A 16,807-nucleotide genomic window follows, 5' to 3' on the forward strand; every position below is an offset into this window, starting at 1 on the left:
ACGTAACTTAAAACTACTTTGGTGTATGATGAGGCATACCTTTAATCCCCTGGACTGTTGTTTAAGGCCTGCCTGATCTATTTAGTGAAATTCAGTCTCAAAAAAAAAAAAAAAAAACCAAATAAAAGATACCCCCAAAAAACTACTTTGAGATTCCATCTCTCCTTAGTGTGAAAGCAATCACCCAGAAAACGAGTTAACAATTGCTGCCAAAGACCCAGGAACTATTCACTGCTAGCGGGAGTAAAAACTGATGCAACCACCACGAAAAAAACAATGTGGAGCTTTCTCACAAAATTAAAAACAACTATCAGGGCCTACAGCAATTACTTAGGTGTTTAGGGGGCTGGCTGCTCTTCCAAAGGACTTGTTTCGGTTCTAGCACCCATATAGCAGTGTGCAACTCCAGTTCCAGAGGATCTAACGCGATCTCCTGGCCTCCAAGGGTGTGTGGTACACAGACATAACATGCAGTCAGAACACAGATAAATATAAAAACAAAACAACACAACAAAACTACCATATAATCCCAGCTGAGCCACTCCTCAGCAGCTAGGTTCTACCCCACAAATATTTTTGCATCCATATATAATGCTGCTCTATTCACAATCATAAGGAAACAGAATCAGCCTAAAAGTTCAAAAGATGAATAGATAATGAAATTGTGGTACATATACACAATGGGATTTTATTCACCTGTAAAGGAAAATTAAATCTGCACAAAAAGGGATCTGAAATTATACTGAACAAAGTAATCCAGGTTCAGAAAGACAAATAAGCATGTCCTCTCATATGAGAATCCTACCCTTTAATGTTTGTATGTATACAAACATGCTTTTACACACACACACACACACACACGTTATGAAACTAGAAAGGGCATCAGGAAAGAGGTACTGAGAAAGAGGAAGGGGTAATAAAATAGCATAACCTACTTGGAGACAATGAGAAATCCTGTCTCAGAAAAAAAGGTAAATGTCACCTGAGGAAGAATGCACGCACACATATTTAAAACACATGATGAAACCTAATAACCTGTACACTAATTTAAAAGATATGAAGTTTTGTTTTTCTTTTTAAATACTTAGGCTGTGGCTGGAAAGATGGCTCAGAGGCTGAGAACACTGACTGCTCTTCCAGAGCAATTCCCGGCAAACACATGATGGCTCACAACCATCTGTAATGACATCTGGTGCCCTCTCCTGGCAGGCAGGCATACATGCAGGCAGAACACTGTATACATAATAAATAAAGTACTTAGGGTGCTATTTGAGAATGCCTAACAGAAAGCAACATATGTGGCTTACAAAATACAACTATTAGTAAAATGAAGTGACTCCTGTACTAGTCTAGCAGTAAGGTTCAAATGTGGAAGTGTCACACAAAACTACAAGAGCTACCAGAGGTGACTTTTCCCCTTTCAAAATTGTTTAACATTCAACACGAATGTTAAACCAAGTAATTCAGGGAAAAAAAAAAAAAAGAAACTGAAGTTGCTCTCATTGCTCCTGTGTCTAGGGAGTTGGAAGCAAAATTCTCTGCAGTTTTCTAGTTAAACCGGCCCCCCCAGTTTACCTGTGCTTTTCATGATTTCAGATATCCATGACAAGTTTAACCTTCATGTCACCAGGAATAATGTGATGTCCTTCTCTTCCGCCAGGACAAGGTACTGCTGCTGTATATGCCACTCAGCTGGGATGTGGAATGTACCATTGCAGTGATGCAGGGCTAGCTAGCACACCTCTCCTGGGGAAAAGGGGTCCACTGTATAAACTACCTGCCTTTTTTTTTTTTAAAGATTTATTTATTACATATACAGTGTTCTGTCAACACACCAGATTGAATTGTAGATGGTTGTGAGCCACCATGTGGTTGCTGGGAATTGAACTCAGGACTTCTGGGGGAGCAGCCAGTGCTCTTAACCTCTGAGCCATCTCTCCAGCCCCTAAACTACCTGTCTTTAAATGCTGTTTCACTGTTTGTACTATGTTCAGAACACTAATCAAAATGATGCTTTGAAATTTCTAAGGTAAAAAATTAAATCAACCTCCTCTGGAGATAGAGACAGGCAAATCTCTGAGTTCAAGACCAATCTGGTCTAATAGTGAGTTCCAGGACAGTCAGGGCTACAGAGAAACTGTTTCAAACAAACAAACGAAACAAATATCAACCTGTCATTCTTACCAGCTTTGCACATCATGGAAGCTAGCAATTTTGAGACAATGGAGCCCCTTTTTCTCATCTTGCACTGCTTGCTGTAAGGAAAGTAGGGGATTACTCCGATGATGCTCTTGGCACATGAGGTCTTACATGCATATACCATGATCAGGAGCTCCATGATGGTGGTGTTCACATCCCTGAAACAGTGTCAGACACTTAGCATGTTACTTATGACTACACTAAGACTACATTAGACACAAAAAGAACAAATTCCTTTTCTCTCAAAGTCCCACCCACTCCTGACCAGATGACTCTGCTTTCTCACTGAAAGAGACTATCAGAAGATAACTCTCCATGCCTCATGCACTCAGCCACCAGGCAGCAGAGGGGAACTTTCCACATCACACTCTTAAGTTACACTCTAGCGGCCATGCCCCCTCAACATGCTCTGTGGAGAACCAGTGCCACCATTATTCCTCCCTCCTCCTGCCCCTCATCCTTGTGAACTTCTTCCTCATCATCCCAACTCCTTGCCCTCTTTGTAGGACATCTCAAGACAGAAGTCTACAGACCCACTCTCCTCTCCCACACATACGCCAAAGAAGTTTCTTTAGTTGCAAAACAGCTCCCACGACTTTCATCAAAAGCCCCTAACATGTGGCTAAATCCATTGGCTAATTAGTCTTTCTCTTTCTTAGCCTTTCTGCTGCCTCTAAGGCAGCTGCTCCTGCCTACAGTAGATGCACAATGTCCCTCTGCCTCCTTGTGGTGTTTGAATGAAAATGGCCACATAAGCACATAGGGACTGGCACTATTGGGAGGTGTGGCCTAGTTGGAGGAAGTGTGTCACTGGGGGCGGGCTTTGAAGTCAGTCTCTTCCTCCAGCCTGCAGATCCAGATGTAGAACTCCCAGCTGCTTCTCCAGCACCAAGTCGGACTGCATGTCACTATGCTTCCTGCACCATGATGATAACAGACTACCCCTCTAAACTGTAAGTCATCCCCAATTCAATGTTTTCCTTTATAAGAGTTGCTGTGGGGCTGGAGGGATGGCTCAGAGGTTAAGAGGTCCTGAGTTCAATTCCCAGCAACCACATGGTTGCTCACAATCATCAATCTGGGGCCCTCTTCTAGCATGTAGACAGAACACTGTATATGTAAAAAATAATAATAAAAAAAGAGTTGCTGTGGTCATAAACTAAGATACTACTTCTTTCTGTGATTCTATCTTTGGTTCCCACACTCATTTGTCTCCTCTTCCTGTCACCCTTCATCTCTCAGCTTTGTAAATGCTGGCCACTCTCACAGTCTGATCTCCTGCCCAAGATCCCCTTCGGGAGCAATCGAACTAGCTGGTGCTAGGCGCTTCCATCTGGATGTGAAAAACCTAACCCACATTAAAAGGACTGCTCTTCCCTGCAAATGCTTGCTGCCACATCATCACCATTATCAAAACCATCTGCTTATCTAAGTAAGAAGGGGACTACAACAAGTAGTCATCCTGAGGCCAACACTCAGGAGTGCCACACAAGCTTACCACCACTAACTCAGACAAGCAAATGGATGACAGGAAAATGACAGTTAAGGAGCTCAATTTCCTTCATTTAAAATCTGTCTTAGGTTCTTAGTAGCTACTGTCTGTACTAAAATGAAGTGGTGCAGTACAATTCAGTGGTACAATGCTAGCCCAACAATAGGAGGCGTTTAGTCTGATCCCTACTACTGCTATTAATTCATCAGCAAGCTAATCAACCAATACCATGCAGGAGCAGCTGAATGTGACAAATTCTCAGTCTATTTCTTGGCATCTCAGAAAGACAATCCTGATGTGCAGGCTTTCTGCAGCCAAGTCAAGACCAAGAATTCAATGTACCATGTGCAGAGGGAAAGACTTGATTACAGTAAGGACTTGACAAAGACAAAGACAGCTGATAACGGTCCTGCACAGACACTAAGCGTCAACTTGATTCTTGACTGCTAGAAAGACTTAATAGACTCTATCATTAAGAGCCTTGGCTATTTCTCCCCCATCACAAATATAGAAGAGGGGACTGCAAAGTTGGCTCAGACCTTAAGATCATTCGCTACTCTTGTGAAAGATCTGGGTTCAGCTCCCAGCACCCATGTGATAGCATACAATAATCTGCAACTCTAGTTCTAGGGGGGATCTAACATTCTCTTCTGGCTTCTGTAAGCACCATGCACACGCACAGAATACGTAAATGTACATACATGCAGGCAAAATATCCACACAAGTAAAATTAAATAAATCCTTAAAAAACAAAAAATACAAAAGAGATGGCTAAGAACTGTCCCTGACTACAGTTCCAGGGGATTCAATACCCTCTTTCAGTTTCCCTACATATCAGGACTACACGCAGTACATACGCACAAGCATATAAAATATTTATATACATATAATAAAAAAATACATCTAAGAAAACATAACAAAAAATACAGAAAGATAGCTGGGTGTTGGTGGCACACGCCTTTAGTCCCAGCACTTGGGAGGCAAAGGCAGGTGGATCTTTGTGAGTTCCAGGCCAGCCTAGTCTACAGAGCGAGTTTCAGGATTCCAGGACAGCCTCCAAAACAATACAGAGAAACCCTACCTCGAAAAACAAAAACAAAACAAAACAAACAGAAAGAAGACACAGCTTAGTTGGTAGAGTGTTTGTTTGCCTAGCATGCACAAAGCCCTGGGTTAAATCCTCAGCAGTATATAAAACTAAGCATAGGGGCATGTGTCTGTAGTCTCAGAACTCACAAAGTGGAGGCAGGAGTATCAGCAAAATTTCAAGCTTGGTGACAGCAAGTTTGAGGCCAGAGATACTTAAGACCCCGTCAAAACAAACAACAAACACCCAAACAAATGAAAGGGCAGTCATGGTGATATTTGCCTGGTAAGGCTGAGGCACAGAGATTTCTTGAGATCAAGAATCTGGGGCTGGCCCAGAAACATACCAAGATTTTAAAATAAAACAAATTAGCAAAAGGGGGCTGCAGAGATGGATCAGTGGTGAGGAGCACAGGCTCTCCTAGTGTCCATGAGTGTGTGGTTCTGCTCTCTGGTTTCACTGGATTTGGATGCCACATCAAAGTTCACAACCATCTTTAACTCCAGTCCCAGGGGGATCTGATGCCCTCTTCTGACCTCTGCAGGTACTTGACACACATACAGTACACAGATATGACACTCATATACAATAAAACTAAAAAGACTAGCAAAACACATCAGTTCTGAAATTATCTTCACCTGTGTGGCCAGGTCTTCAGACTCTAACAGGAGCATGCAGGAGGCAGTAAGAAACCACTTACTTTGAGATGGTCTGGATGATAAATACATCTTTTCCTCTCACAGATTCTTGAATTTGGACTCTTGTTTCTAAAGAGAAAAGGAGGGAAAGATATAGTTCAAATTTTTAAAACATACACCAACCACTGTATTAATTTCCAACCTTATAAAATCCAGAAACTGGGACTACTACCAAACAACAAAACTCACTGATATTAAATGTATCACCATAGTCATACTTTTTAATAAAATCTAGGCTCTCCTCATATGTAAGCAATCTCACACGTGGCCATCCAGCCAGCATCAACTGAGAACTGAGGCATAAATGTAGTATATCATGGGGTAAAAGACCACCAGGGAGTAGCCCTGTTCTTTTTTTTTTTTCTTCTTCTTCTAAGACAGGGTTTCTCTGTGTAGCTTTGAGACCAGGCTGGCCTCAAATTCACAGAGATTTGCCTGTGCCTGCCTCTGCCTCCCAAGTGCTATTCCACCACCCAGCTATTCCTGTTAAACACCTGTTATTAGCACCAAGAGAAAACTCTATAGGAGTAGGTCTGGAACATAGAGGAAAAAGGCAAGGTTGGTCTGGCTCTGCATCAAAAAGAGAAACCATGTCACCTTCTGGGCATGGTGGTGTTTGCCTAAAATTCCAACACTCAAGAAGCTGAGACAGGAGGATACAAGAGTTGGAAACTAGCCTAGGCCACAAAGATGACCCTGATTCATAAAACAACAGCAATGTTGTTTGTTTGTTTCCTGAGACAGGGTTTCTCTGTGGCTTTGGAGGCTGTCCTGGAACTCGCTCTGTAGACCAGGCTGGCCTCAAACTCACAGAGCTCTGCCTGCCTCTGCCTCCCAAGTGCTGGGATCAAAGGCGTACACCACCAACGCCCAGCTTCAAAAAAATATTTTTAAATATGGAAAAAATCCAATCACTTGAAGGAAAGAATCATATAAAACTAGCAATAAAAATACTAATTATAACTAATGTATTCAAATGTGACAAAAGTATTCTATTTATGTACAAAAACTTTTATGTAGGAGATGTGACCAGGTATCTAGGGATTATGTAATGTATTCAGATAGCAAAACACCAAACCTACATGGTAGACATCAATATGGCTAGTCACGATACTGTCCAATTATCTCATGTTTGAAAGTTTTCATTAAAAATGTTGGCAAGCTGGAGATGTCGCTTAGTGGTAGAATGCTTTGCTCAAGGCTCTGTGCTCAATCTCAGTAACAGAAAAAAGAGAGAGAGTGAACTGGGTGTGGTGATGGCCACTTGTAATGTGGCTAAAGCAAGAGAATATCAAGTTTGAGGCTAACCTGGCTACATGGTGAGTTCAAGGGTAGCTTGGGCTACCCCTTGGGTTATACAATAAGGCACTGATTCAAAACTAACAAAATCACCAGAAAAAAAAATGTGTGTGTGCTTACAAAAGAGTGTGGTGTAATGCTACAGATGAGCTTTAGAGTCAAAATCTGTATCTAAATCCTGGTGCTGCTACTCACGGGACCTTGAATTTATCCCTGACCCAGGTTTTCAGTGTCTACAAACAGTAAGGAATACAGAAGTTAGTTTGGCTGCATAAACCAAGGATTTTCCATCTCCTTACTCCTAAACCTGGGGAGTGAACCAACCCGCCTTGTCCCACAGCCCCGTCCTCCCTCCCACAGATCTCCCTCATCCTGTCTCCCTAAAGAGAGCCTCCCCATTTCAGTTATGCTCTGCCCTGGAGCCACCTCTAGGAAAACTAGAGGAACAGCAGCAGTACTGGTGAAAGATTTTAAAGATGTAAATACTGGACAAAATCCTGAATGAAAGAAAGAGAGAGTGAGTGCTTACTGAGTACCTACTACGTGTCCAAAGATTATGTCACACACAGAGATTATCCCATTTATGACTGGCCAAGGATAAGGAGTAAGATTCTCATGTCCATATAAGTGACCACTACCCTGTTAGAATAGTTTCACTAAGAATACCCATCATTCTAAAGAATGCCAAAGATTAAATAACATTTCTTACAGCTATTTCCTAGCAACACTTTAAGGCATTAGCTCCTGGCCTTAAAGACCAGTTGGCGTCAGAGGTACAACTCAGTAGGTAGGCATGCATGAGGTCCTAGGTTCAATAACGCAGCACATATGAGCACGGATGTGCATGTAATTCTGCACATATCCACATACCTACAAACTAAAAGCATAGGTACATAGTACTTATTCACATTACCTACAGCAAAATAGCCTCAAACAACAGTTAACATTTCCATCCAGCTGACCAGTTAGCTAGTTACCCACTTATGCAGTATTTATTGAATGAGACCTAAGAACCAGCATTCAAGTCCTACATGTGACTTGCACCAGGGATCTTTCTGTCTGGTATTAGAAGGGAATAAAAACCACATTCCTCATGTGCCTGTCTGACTTTCTGCTATCAGAACTGACTGGATGACTGAATCTAATTGTCTGACAGTCAAGGATAACTTGATGACCCATTACACCACATTCTGCAAGAAGATCCACAATACATGTGTCCAAGGAAGCTCACCTCTGTTAGGTTCCTGGTAAACCTGCACTTTGCCCATCTCCACCCCCAGCCGCCTAGAGAAGAGAAAGGGGAAAAGCTGAGAAGGCAACAGAATAGACCCAACATCTTTACTATTAAAGATGACTTATAAGTTGACTAAAGTAAGTTATTCTAATTATGAAATAAACTAAATATTATATTCTACTTGTTGCCTACCCCTAACCTCACCCCATGACCACCTGTGGCCTATGCAATCTGGCTCTCCTGCTTCACAGGCCATCTTCCTAGCGCTCCATGCCCCATAGCCCATTTTCCCCACAGGTGCCACCACCTCCTACGTGCCACAGGCCTTGGAACCTGTTGCTCCCTCTGCATAGAGGGGTGGCTCTGCCCCAACCTTCATCTGACGGGTTATTTGGGTCTCTCAAATCCTAGACATCACTTGGTTTAAAAGGTACCTGAGTACTTAAGCTGAGGTAAACTATTCTACCCCATCCTTATGCCCTCACTGCCTTCTTCCTGGCACTTGTTAACCACCTGGAATTACCTAGTTGGTTGTCTTAGCCTGCTTGTCTGAATCCCATAAAAAAAATGTAAATTACATGAAAAGAAAGCTTTTGATTGGCCTGCTCACTGTTAACTCACAACAGAGATCAAGGTTTTATGTACAGCAGGGATTTGGAATATGTTTAATCAGTTTCTAAAAATTACACTAAACTATAAGCTGTAAACTATTTTCATATATTACACACATTCTGTTTGCTAGACTCTAATAATTTATCTACAGTGGTGCCGACCACACTCCCAGGAGTTATGGTCACTCACATACAGTAGCCCTGAGTATATTCAGATGATATGCAGGTTGGCTATACCTGCTTTTGAGCTTAATAATCAGAGGTAGTCTGATTATCAAATTTAAAATAAAATACAGTGCATACGAATTTGACCAGTGAAACTGGAACTCACTCAGCAATTTTCTTTGAAAGCTCCATACATGATGAATTGGAATTTGCTGAAAACAACACCAGACCTCCTTTGGTTATGTTCATCTTGGTTTCTAATTCAGGAGGCGCCACACAAAACATCAAACCTTCTTGGTTTTCCACTTCTCAGAGCCTAGAAGAAAACAGTACAGACAAAAGCATCATCATATATAAAACACACCTGAGCGGACTGTTTTTAAACAAAGAATGACTTCAGCAGAAGGAAGTAGTTGCCACCATAACGGTGGCTTTCTTATCTAAAGGGAGAACAACCCTTGGAGTTTAAGGTTGCAAATGGCACCATACAACTTCATTCTTTTTTATACCCACTGGGAATAAAGGATAAACTTACAAGAAAGGCGGAGCTGAAGAGCTCAGTGTTTTACTGTTTGCTGCTTAAAGTCAATTATGGACAACCTCCTGTTATTCTCTGACAACAAAATTCCTCCTGGATTAACACAGAAAAATGTCAGAGCCATTAGCAAGGACATGGACTAGCTGATCTTTAAACAAAGAATACATGGCCCAGATCCTTCTATGACATCTGCTCCCCACACCCCCACCCTGCAGCTGTTCTGTCACATCTAAAATTCATCTTGTTGGCACTGGAGGTGTCTCTGTGCTTAAGAACACTGGCTGCTCTTCCAGAGGACCTGGGTTTCATTCCTAGCACCCACACAATGGCTCACAATTGTCTGCAACTCCAGTTCTAGGGATCCAACATGCTCATCTGGCCTCTGGGCACCAGGCAAGCATATTGTGCAGCATAAATAAAAATTTAATAACAATAATAATTTAAGATCCATTGGGCATGGCAGGGCCTACCTTTAATCTTAGCACTTGGGAGGCATTGGCAGGAGGATCTCTGTGAGTTCTAGACCAGTCTGGTTTACAGTGAGAGTTCTAGAACAGCAGGGACTACAGAGTTTCAAAAATAAATAAAAAATTCATCTTGTCATGTTCCTTCTCAACTGCAACAAGGCTGACTAGTGGCCCCAAGTAAAAACCTGATCACCACTAAAGCTGAACTCACCAGCCTCACCCTGGCTCTCCCAGGACTCCTGGCAGTTGGGGTTTTCAGCATAACGAACATACTGCCTCAGGCATTTCCACACATTCAGACACAAGAACTCTATAAAAACATGGACAAACGCATTCAATGTTTCTAGCTCAAAAGAGTACCATTGTACCTGACTTGCTTGTTCACCAAACAACTTGAGTCACAGGACAACCTATTCTGTTCTTAACTGCTGCCTGGATTTCCAGTGCGGCTCTGCTGTTGCCAGTATGCCATCATTTGGGACAGGCTTCATACACTTGTGGAACCACCTGGTCCTAGGTAGTCCAGTGCAGTTCCACCAGCAGGCTAGAGAGTGCATTTGTAGCAGAGCACCCTTTAAGAGACATTCCAGCCGGGCGTTGGTGGCGCACGCCTTTAATCCCAGCACTCGGGAGGCAGAGACAGACGGATCTCTGTGAGTTCAAGACCAGGCTGGACTACCAAGCGAGTTCCAGGACAGCCTCCAAAGCCACAGAGAAACCCTGTCTCAAAAAACAAAAAAACAAACAAAAAAAGAGACATTCCAAATGGGAAAGGCCTAAGGTTCCAACACAGGTTACAAGGCAATTTCCCTTAAACTTACAAGTCACAAACAGAAATGCCTGCACAGCCAACTAACTAATGTGGAAAGTGGCTTGGACCAGGGCTCCCCTAATACTATTCAGCCAAGTCCAGTCCTCCCAAAGCCTGCTTTCATAAAAGACATCCAATTCATTTGCTTACCAACTGTTCTGAGATATGCTGAGCACATCCATAAAGCCTGGATTATCTTGTCCCTTCTGTAAAAAGTATTTCAATCCCGGCTGTCAAAGAATGCAGCTGAGCACCAAAAAATAGGGTGTTGGAAAAGAGAGACTAACAACTGGCAGGGCTGAGGGTTATCGGGCTCCCAGCAGGGACACGGCAGCTCACAACTGTCTTGGTTACGTACTAAATCCAGTAATATGCACCAGATAATCATCTTTCTACACCCCCCAACTTCAAATAAGAGGCTCCTAAATAACACGAGATCCTGAGAGGACCTGGAAGAGTTCTTAGAGGTACTTTAGCCTCTCTCTGCTAGGTATACAGTCCAGTCCCTGGAGCCCACATCTCTGAGGTCTATCACCCCAAATTCTGCCTTAGAACTGGTCTTCCTCTCCTTGCAGTTCTTTCCTAGAAGATTTAAAGCAAACATCCTCCTCTTCCTTCACAGCCCAGCCTCCCTTGGCTATGTGTCCCTCCAGGACATCTCCTGAAACCTTTTTCTGTTGTAGTTCAACTGCACACAGCAGCCTGTCTGGTCTCCAAAGCTGACTCCAGAGCAACAGCTTCTAAAGTCAAACTTAAAGGGTATAGCGTAACAGTATAAGCTCAATGGCAGGCTTGCCCTCCATGAGGCAGGCCTTGGGTTCCATGTCCAATCCTAATGAATGTCCATCATTGAAAAGCAGGGGCGGGCAGGGTACACACGTGGAAAGGGAATCAGAGGAACTGCCCAACTCACAAGTTTCACCTCTAAGGGCAGCCACAGGTTCCATTCTCCCCCACCGTGTTAAAAATTCTGTTTTGTTTCTGAGACAGGGTCTCTACATAGCCCTGGTTGGCCTGGACCTCACTATGAAGGCTCGCCTCAGACTCATACCCACCTGCTGTGGCCCCCAAATGCTGGGATTAAAGGTGTGCATGCACCAACCGTGATACACTTTTCAGCAGGCCCAGGGTCATTAGCAGGGGCTGACAGATGCTCACTAGCACAACGTTTCAGTGTGAAACAGTACAGAGAACACCCCCCGCCCCAGTGTGCTGTAACTACGACTTTCGGTGGAAATTATTTATGCATGGGTGAAAACATATCTTTTCCAGAGCAAATCACATTCAACTCTCTGAATGAGATAATTTGTCAGGTCTCCTGAAGGAGAGACTTCTCCACACTTAAGGAGATCACTTGTTTTAGATGGATTTACTACTTCAAACCCACCGTATGATTTCACAGTGTGTTCAGTGTGAGGCCTCTAAAGCGGGCTTGTAATACAAGAAGCTCACTGGACCTGTACACCTCCCAGACAACAAGGACAGAAACTGGTAACAGCCTCTCCATCAAAACTGAAGGCTCAGATGGCAGAGGCTGAACCAATGTATGCTGAACAAAGCCTCACTTCAGGTACAGTAATTAGCAAACAGAACTGAAAGTCATGTGTTCACAAAAAGTAGTTACTCTTATTAGTGATATACTTCACTCCACGAAAATCTGCTTCAGTGGCAGAACACTTGCCTATCATGCACAGGGCCTAGGTTCCAACTCCAGCATGAGAAAAAGCTGGCACGGAGATGGCTTGGTGGTGGCAAACCTTAGGGCAAAGTGGGTGCTTGGTGCTGCAGGTCTGGGTTCTGCCAACACCAGACACAGTGGTAAGTAAGGCAGAGCTAAAACTGCACTACTCTTCCGCCTTCTGTGCTGCCTAGCATTTTGTGCACCTATCACCAGAATGTTTTCATGTGGCTAATCCTGCATTCTTCTGAGAGTTTCATTCTTTGTGACAATTGGGGAAGTAACTATTTTAATCTTATGTAATGTGTATGGGTGTTTTGTCTGCACACTTGTGAGCCTGTTACCCTTGGAGGCCAGAAGATATCAGATTCTGTGGGGGTAGCACTAGAGGTAGTTGTGGGCTGCCATGTCGGTGAGTGCTGGGACTCAAACCTCAGTCCCGAACAACTGGTAACTTAGGAAGAAAACATGTTTGTCATTACTTTCCAGACTTTTAAACAAAATCACACTAGGTAAATGCTTCCGATTACTCAGGACAGTGACCCCTAAAGGACCCAGCTCAGTAGCAGTCTGTAGTACAATTCCTTGCATAAAATAATACGTTGTACTCTCGGCCATACAAAACAAGAGTTGGCAACCTGATGAACTCCACAATCAATAAAATCAGACAAATACACAGATTTAGAAATGTCTATTACTAACATATCCTACTCAGAAAGATACATTTTAAGTGCCAAAGAACGAACACAAAATTATGTTTTGGTGTTGTCGATTTTTGGAATTTATCCCAAGTAAACACCTATATATGATCAATGATGGGAACTACAAGATATTTTTCTTAAAGACTTTGTTGCCCTATCTGGCCTGGAACTCCCTATGTAGACTAGCCTCGAACTTGAGAACCTCCACTTGCCTTTGGGATTAAATGGTGGGCCAATCACGAGGCCCCACAAACCTCAAGATTACCTAAGAGCTGAAACACTGGCTCTATGTTAAACCTCAAGGCAGCTAACGAACATAATGGCCTTATCTATGCAAATATTGGGTGATAATGGTATAAACCAGAGCAGTTAAAGGATAAGGACAAGAAAGATGTCCTATAGCTCGATAGCATGAATTAACTATTTTTATTTGTGCACTTAAATGAAGTACTAGGACAGGGCTGGCTCAAAGGCAGACCACTCGCATAGCCTGCAGCACTTCGCGTTCGATCCCAGCACCGCATGGAGGGGAAAAAAAAGGAAGGAAACTGTCTAAGACGCTAGAACTCACACTTCCTCAGGCCCGGTTAAGTATTTTCATATCCCTCATAAAAGCTCAACACCCAAATTGTGCCACTATCAAAATAAAAAAACAAGTCCTTATCAACAATGAAAAGGCATTTTTGGGTAGAGTATCGTAAACCGCTCCTCGCAGCTGAGTGGAATACAATCATTCTTCACCCGGCCCCTAGGGTCGGTCGAGCCGAACACGGGGCTCCGGGTTCGCCCAGCAGCAACGAGGGCCACGGCTCCCGCCCGGCACCGCACAGGCTCGCCGGGCCGCAGTCCGCCCTCCGCGGCTCCCGCCCGCCTACCTGGTCCCGACCCCAGCCCGGCCCGCCGCAGCCTCGGCTGCCGAAGGAAGAAATCACAGCGGTCCGCACGGCGTCTTACAGCAAAATGGCGACTCAAGCGCGAGAACGGCGTCCGAGACTGCGAGGCCAGGGGCGGGGCCTGAGGGCAGCTTGCTGGGGTGGGCGTGGTCACGGGGGCGTGGTGAGGAGGGAGAGGGAGGGGGCAGGAGGCTTGGGTAGAAGGCAAAGCAATTGTTGCTGTGCGCCTGGCCAGCAGGAGTGGGAGGGGAAATGTGGCGTGGGCGTGACCCGTCGGAGTGGGAGGGAATGTGATTGGGCATGACCAGACTCGGGGCGGGGAGGAGGCGGAGCCAAGAGTAAGACGCTCCGACCTAGAGTTCGTTTGGGACTGTGGGAGTGGCCCACCCAGGGGGGTAAGGTGGGTGGGGAGAGAATGAAAGTGGGCGTGGTCAGAAGTATGGCGACGTGACTGAGCAGAGAAATGTGGTGTGATGGGTGGTGGGCCTAGCCTAACCCCTGTGTAAGTAACTTGGAAGCAGGTTGCAAGGATTCTAAGTGTGGACCTCGTGAGTATAAAGGTTGAAATTTATAGATTCTAGCTGGATTCAAGTCTTTACTGGTTTGCAGACTTGAACCAAGTTGCCTCTTTGGCTCCCTTTCCTCTTCTGAGGAAGAGATGGCAGCAGCACCCCCATCTCGTGGAGTTGTGAGAAGTTAGAAACCCTCAAACCTCTCAGCATGGTTCTTGGCAAGCGGTCGATGCTCAGTTATCATCATTGTTACTCGCTTTGTTGTCCCTTTCTTCCCTTTCTTCCTTTATTATAGAATTGGCTCCGTGGTTAAGACAAATGGCGGTTTATAAAGGGAAAAACCCTGTGTTAAGACGAGTTGGTTTGCATTGACTGGGCATGTTAATTAGGGTAGTCAAAAGGGGGCTTTTCGGTTGCTGGACTTTTGATAGCTGGGCCTTGGTAGTCAGCCTCAGGAGGAAGTCAGGATGGAAGTGGCCAAATAAGGGAATAGATCTTGGTGGCTAGCTCTAGGAATGCAATCTAAAGGTTTTTAGCAAGGGGGAGAAGGGTAAAGGCAAAACCTTTATTACCCAAAAACATATTTGCCATGTTCGTCCTGCTAGAGCCCTCCAGCAAAGCCTGTGAGATCACATTTGCAGGACTACAATGATGCCTGCCTCTTCTACAGGACATTTTAAAGTTTCACTACTTAGTTATACATTGATCAAATAATTTTAAATTGTCTGTGAACTTTTGAGATTATGATAAGTACATCATTTTCCTCTTTCCTTTCCTTCCTCCAAACCTTCCAATGTACTCTGCCTTGCTCTTTCAGTTTCATGATCTCTTTTGTTCTTAATTGTTCTTATTGTGTGTGTATTCCTAAAAACATAAATACAACCTCTACAGGACTTTTGATTGATTGGTTATTGACTGAAGCAGGCTCTCATGTATCCAAGACTTGACATGGGCTCTCTTTGTAGCCAATGATGACCTGTGATCTTTCCAGTGCTGGATTTTCTGTCTTACTCTCAGGACACACCCTTGTGGTGTGGCAGACTTGACTCTCCAAGCACTTGGTGCGTGGATGGAACTGGCCAATCAGAGCAAGTCATCCCTTTCAGTTTAGTGACTTGCTCCTAAGCACAGGCAGCTAAGCCAATTGCAGCCAGAACCCATCTGTGGCCCTGCAGGGACAGGCTCCTCCCTTCCAGCTCACATTCTAGAACCACCACCGATTCCCCAGATTCTCTGCTGGGAGGAAACCCTCAGAAGAAAACATAGAGAAGAGGGAGAGCGCTGTATATAGACGGTGCACAGAGCACTCTGAGGTCAGCCCGCCCTGGAGTGCTCTGAAGCCAGCGTGGACTGGATTTCATCCCTGTGGATACACAGCCTGGTCTTCCACTCCCCCACCAACTCCTTCTTAACCATTCCTTTCCCAAATAAAACAATCTCTGACTGGAGCCAAATCCAGATGGCAATCTTTCAAGTGCTCAATAACCCCTTGTCAAAAATGTTTGGGCAGTGTTTTGGATTTCTAATTTTTGTCCCAGGACTTTGAAGAATCTGAATATACATAGTGAGACACTTTAAGATCAGGCTTAAGTCTAAACATAGAATTAACTTTTATACCATATTTTAAATATAATTTTGTGTTTGAGACAAAATTTTATGGTGTAAAATTTTCCATTTAGGGGGTTGGAGAGATAGCTCAGTGGTTAAGGGCACTGACTGCTCTTCTAGAGTACCAGGTTCAATTCCCAGCCCCCAGATGGCAGCTCACAACTGTCTGTAACTCTAGTTCCAGGGGATCTGACACTCTCATACCAATGCACATAAAATAAATAAATAAATAAATCCATTTGTGGTATTATTTCAGGGCCCAAAGTATTTTTGGATTTTGGAGCATTTTCCATTTTGGATTTTGGGATTGGGGGGCTCTGTCTGTATTTGGACAATGATGAAATAAACAAACCTCTCTAAGCCCCAAGAGAATAGATTGTCTCTTTTACTAATTAATCCCTATTTCACAGTACCCAGAAATGGCTAGCACACATATGTTGCCAATATAAAATATAAAGGAAATGGGATAGTTTATTCTCAACCAAATGTGAGTACCATGGCACAGGAATGTGGATTCACATTGCCCTGACTAACATGGATATAGAAATGTTTTCATGACATTTTTATAGTTGCAGAACAAAACAAAGTCATAAATCAAAGCATTTATCAAATACATTTCTGGGATCACCAGGTAAGCAGACCACAGCAGACAGGAGAAATCTGTGCTCTTGTCTGGTCTCAGGTGCTGTCTGATAATATTCTTGGCTTTTGGCTTGGATAAGATGATGGTCATCTAACTTTAGTGCATTCCAAAGTGTTTTCCCTGGTAGTTACAAGGGTGTTCTGAAAAAAGACTAAAAGCCCAAGATGATTT

At 43.8% G+C, this 16,807-nt stretch overlaps 1 protein-coding gene across 4 annotated transcripts in view; it reads right to left on the reverse strand.

The window, feature by feature from the left end:
* Prpsap2 (phosphoribosyl pyrophosphate synthetase associated protein 2) overlaps positions 1 to 14,003 on the reverse strand; it is a 31,562-nt gene extending 17,559 nt beyond the window's left edge. The window contains exons 1-7 of one of the 4 annotated variants that reach the window (XM_013111728.3): positions 13,856 to 14,003; positions 10,002 to 10,100; positions 9,321 to 9,416; positions 8,952 to 9,101; positions 8,007 to 8,059; positions 5,479 to 5,545; positions 2,185 to 2,357 (exon numbers count right to left, since the gene is read on the reverse strand). In XM_013111728.3, coding sequence (XP_012967182.1) covers positions 2,185 to 2,357; positions 5,479 to 5,545; positions 8,007 to 8,059; positions 8,952 to 9,070 — 412 coding nt within the window. In that variant the 5' untranslated portion in view covers positions 9,071 to 9,101; positions 9,321 to 9,416; positions 10,002 to 10,100; positions 13,856 to 14,003. The remainder of the gene's footprint in view (positions 1 to 2,184; positions 2,358 to 5,478; positions 5,546 to 8,006; positions 8,060 to 8,951; positions 9,102 to 9,320; positions 9,417 to 10,001; positions 10,101 to 13,855) is intronic. The other 3 variants (XM_005067639.4, XM_005067640.4, XM_040748819.1) reach the window with 3 other exon arrangements.
* Positions 14,004 to 16,807: the final 2,804 nt, after the last annotated feature.

The sequence above is a fragment of the Mesocricetus auratus genome, unplaced genomic scaffold, assembly GCF_017639785.1.
Source record: "Mesocricetus auratus isolate SY011 unplaced genomic scaffold, BCM_Maur_2.0 Super-Scaffold_100007, whole genome shotgun sequence".
Taxonomy (NCBI): Eukaryota; Metazoa; Chordata; class Mammalia; order Rodentia; family Cricetidae; genus Mesocricetus; species Mesocricetus auratus.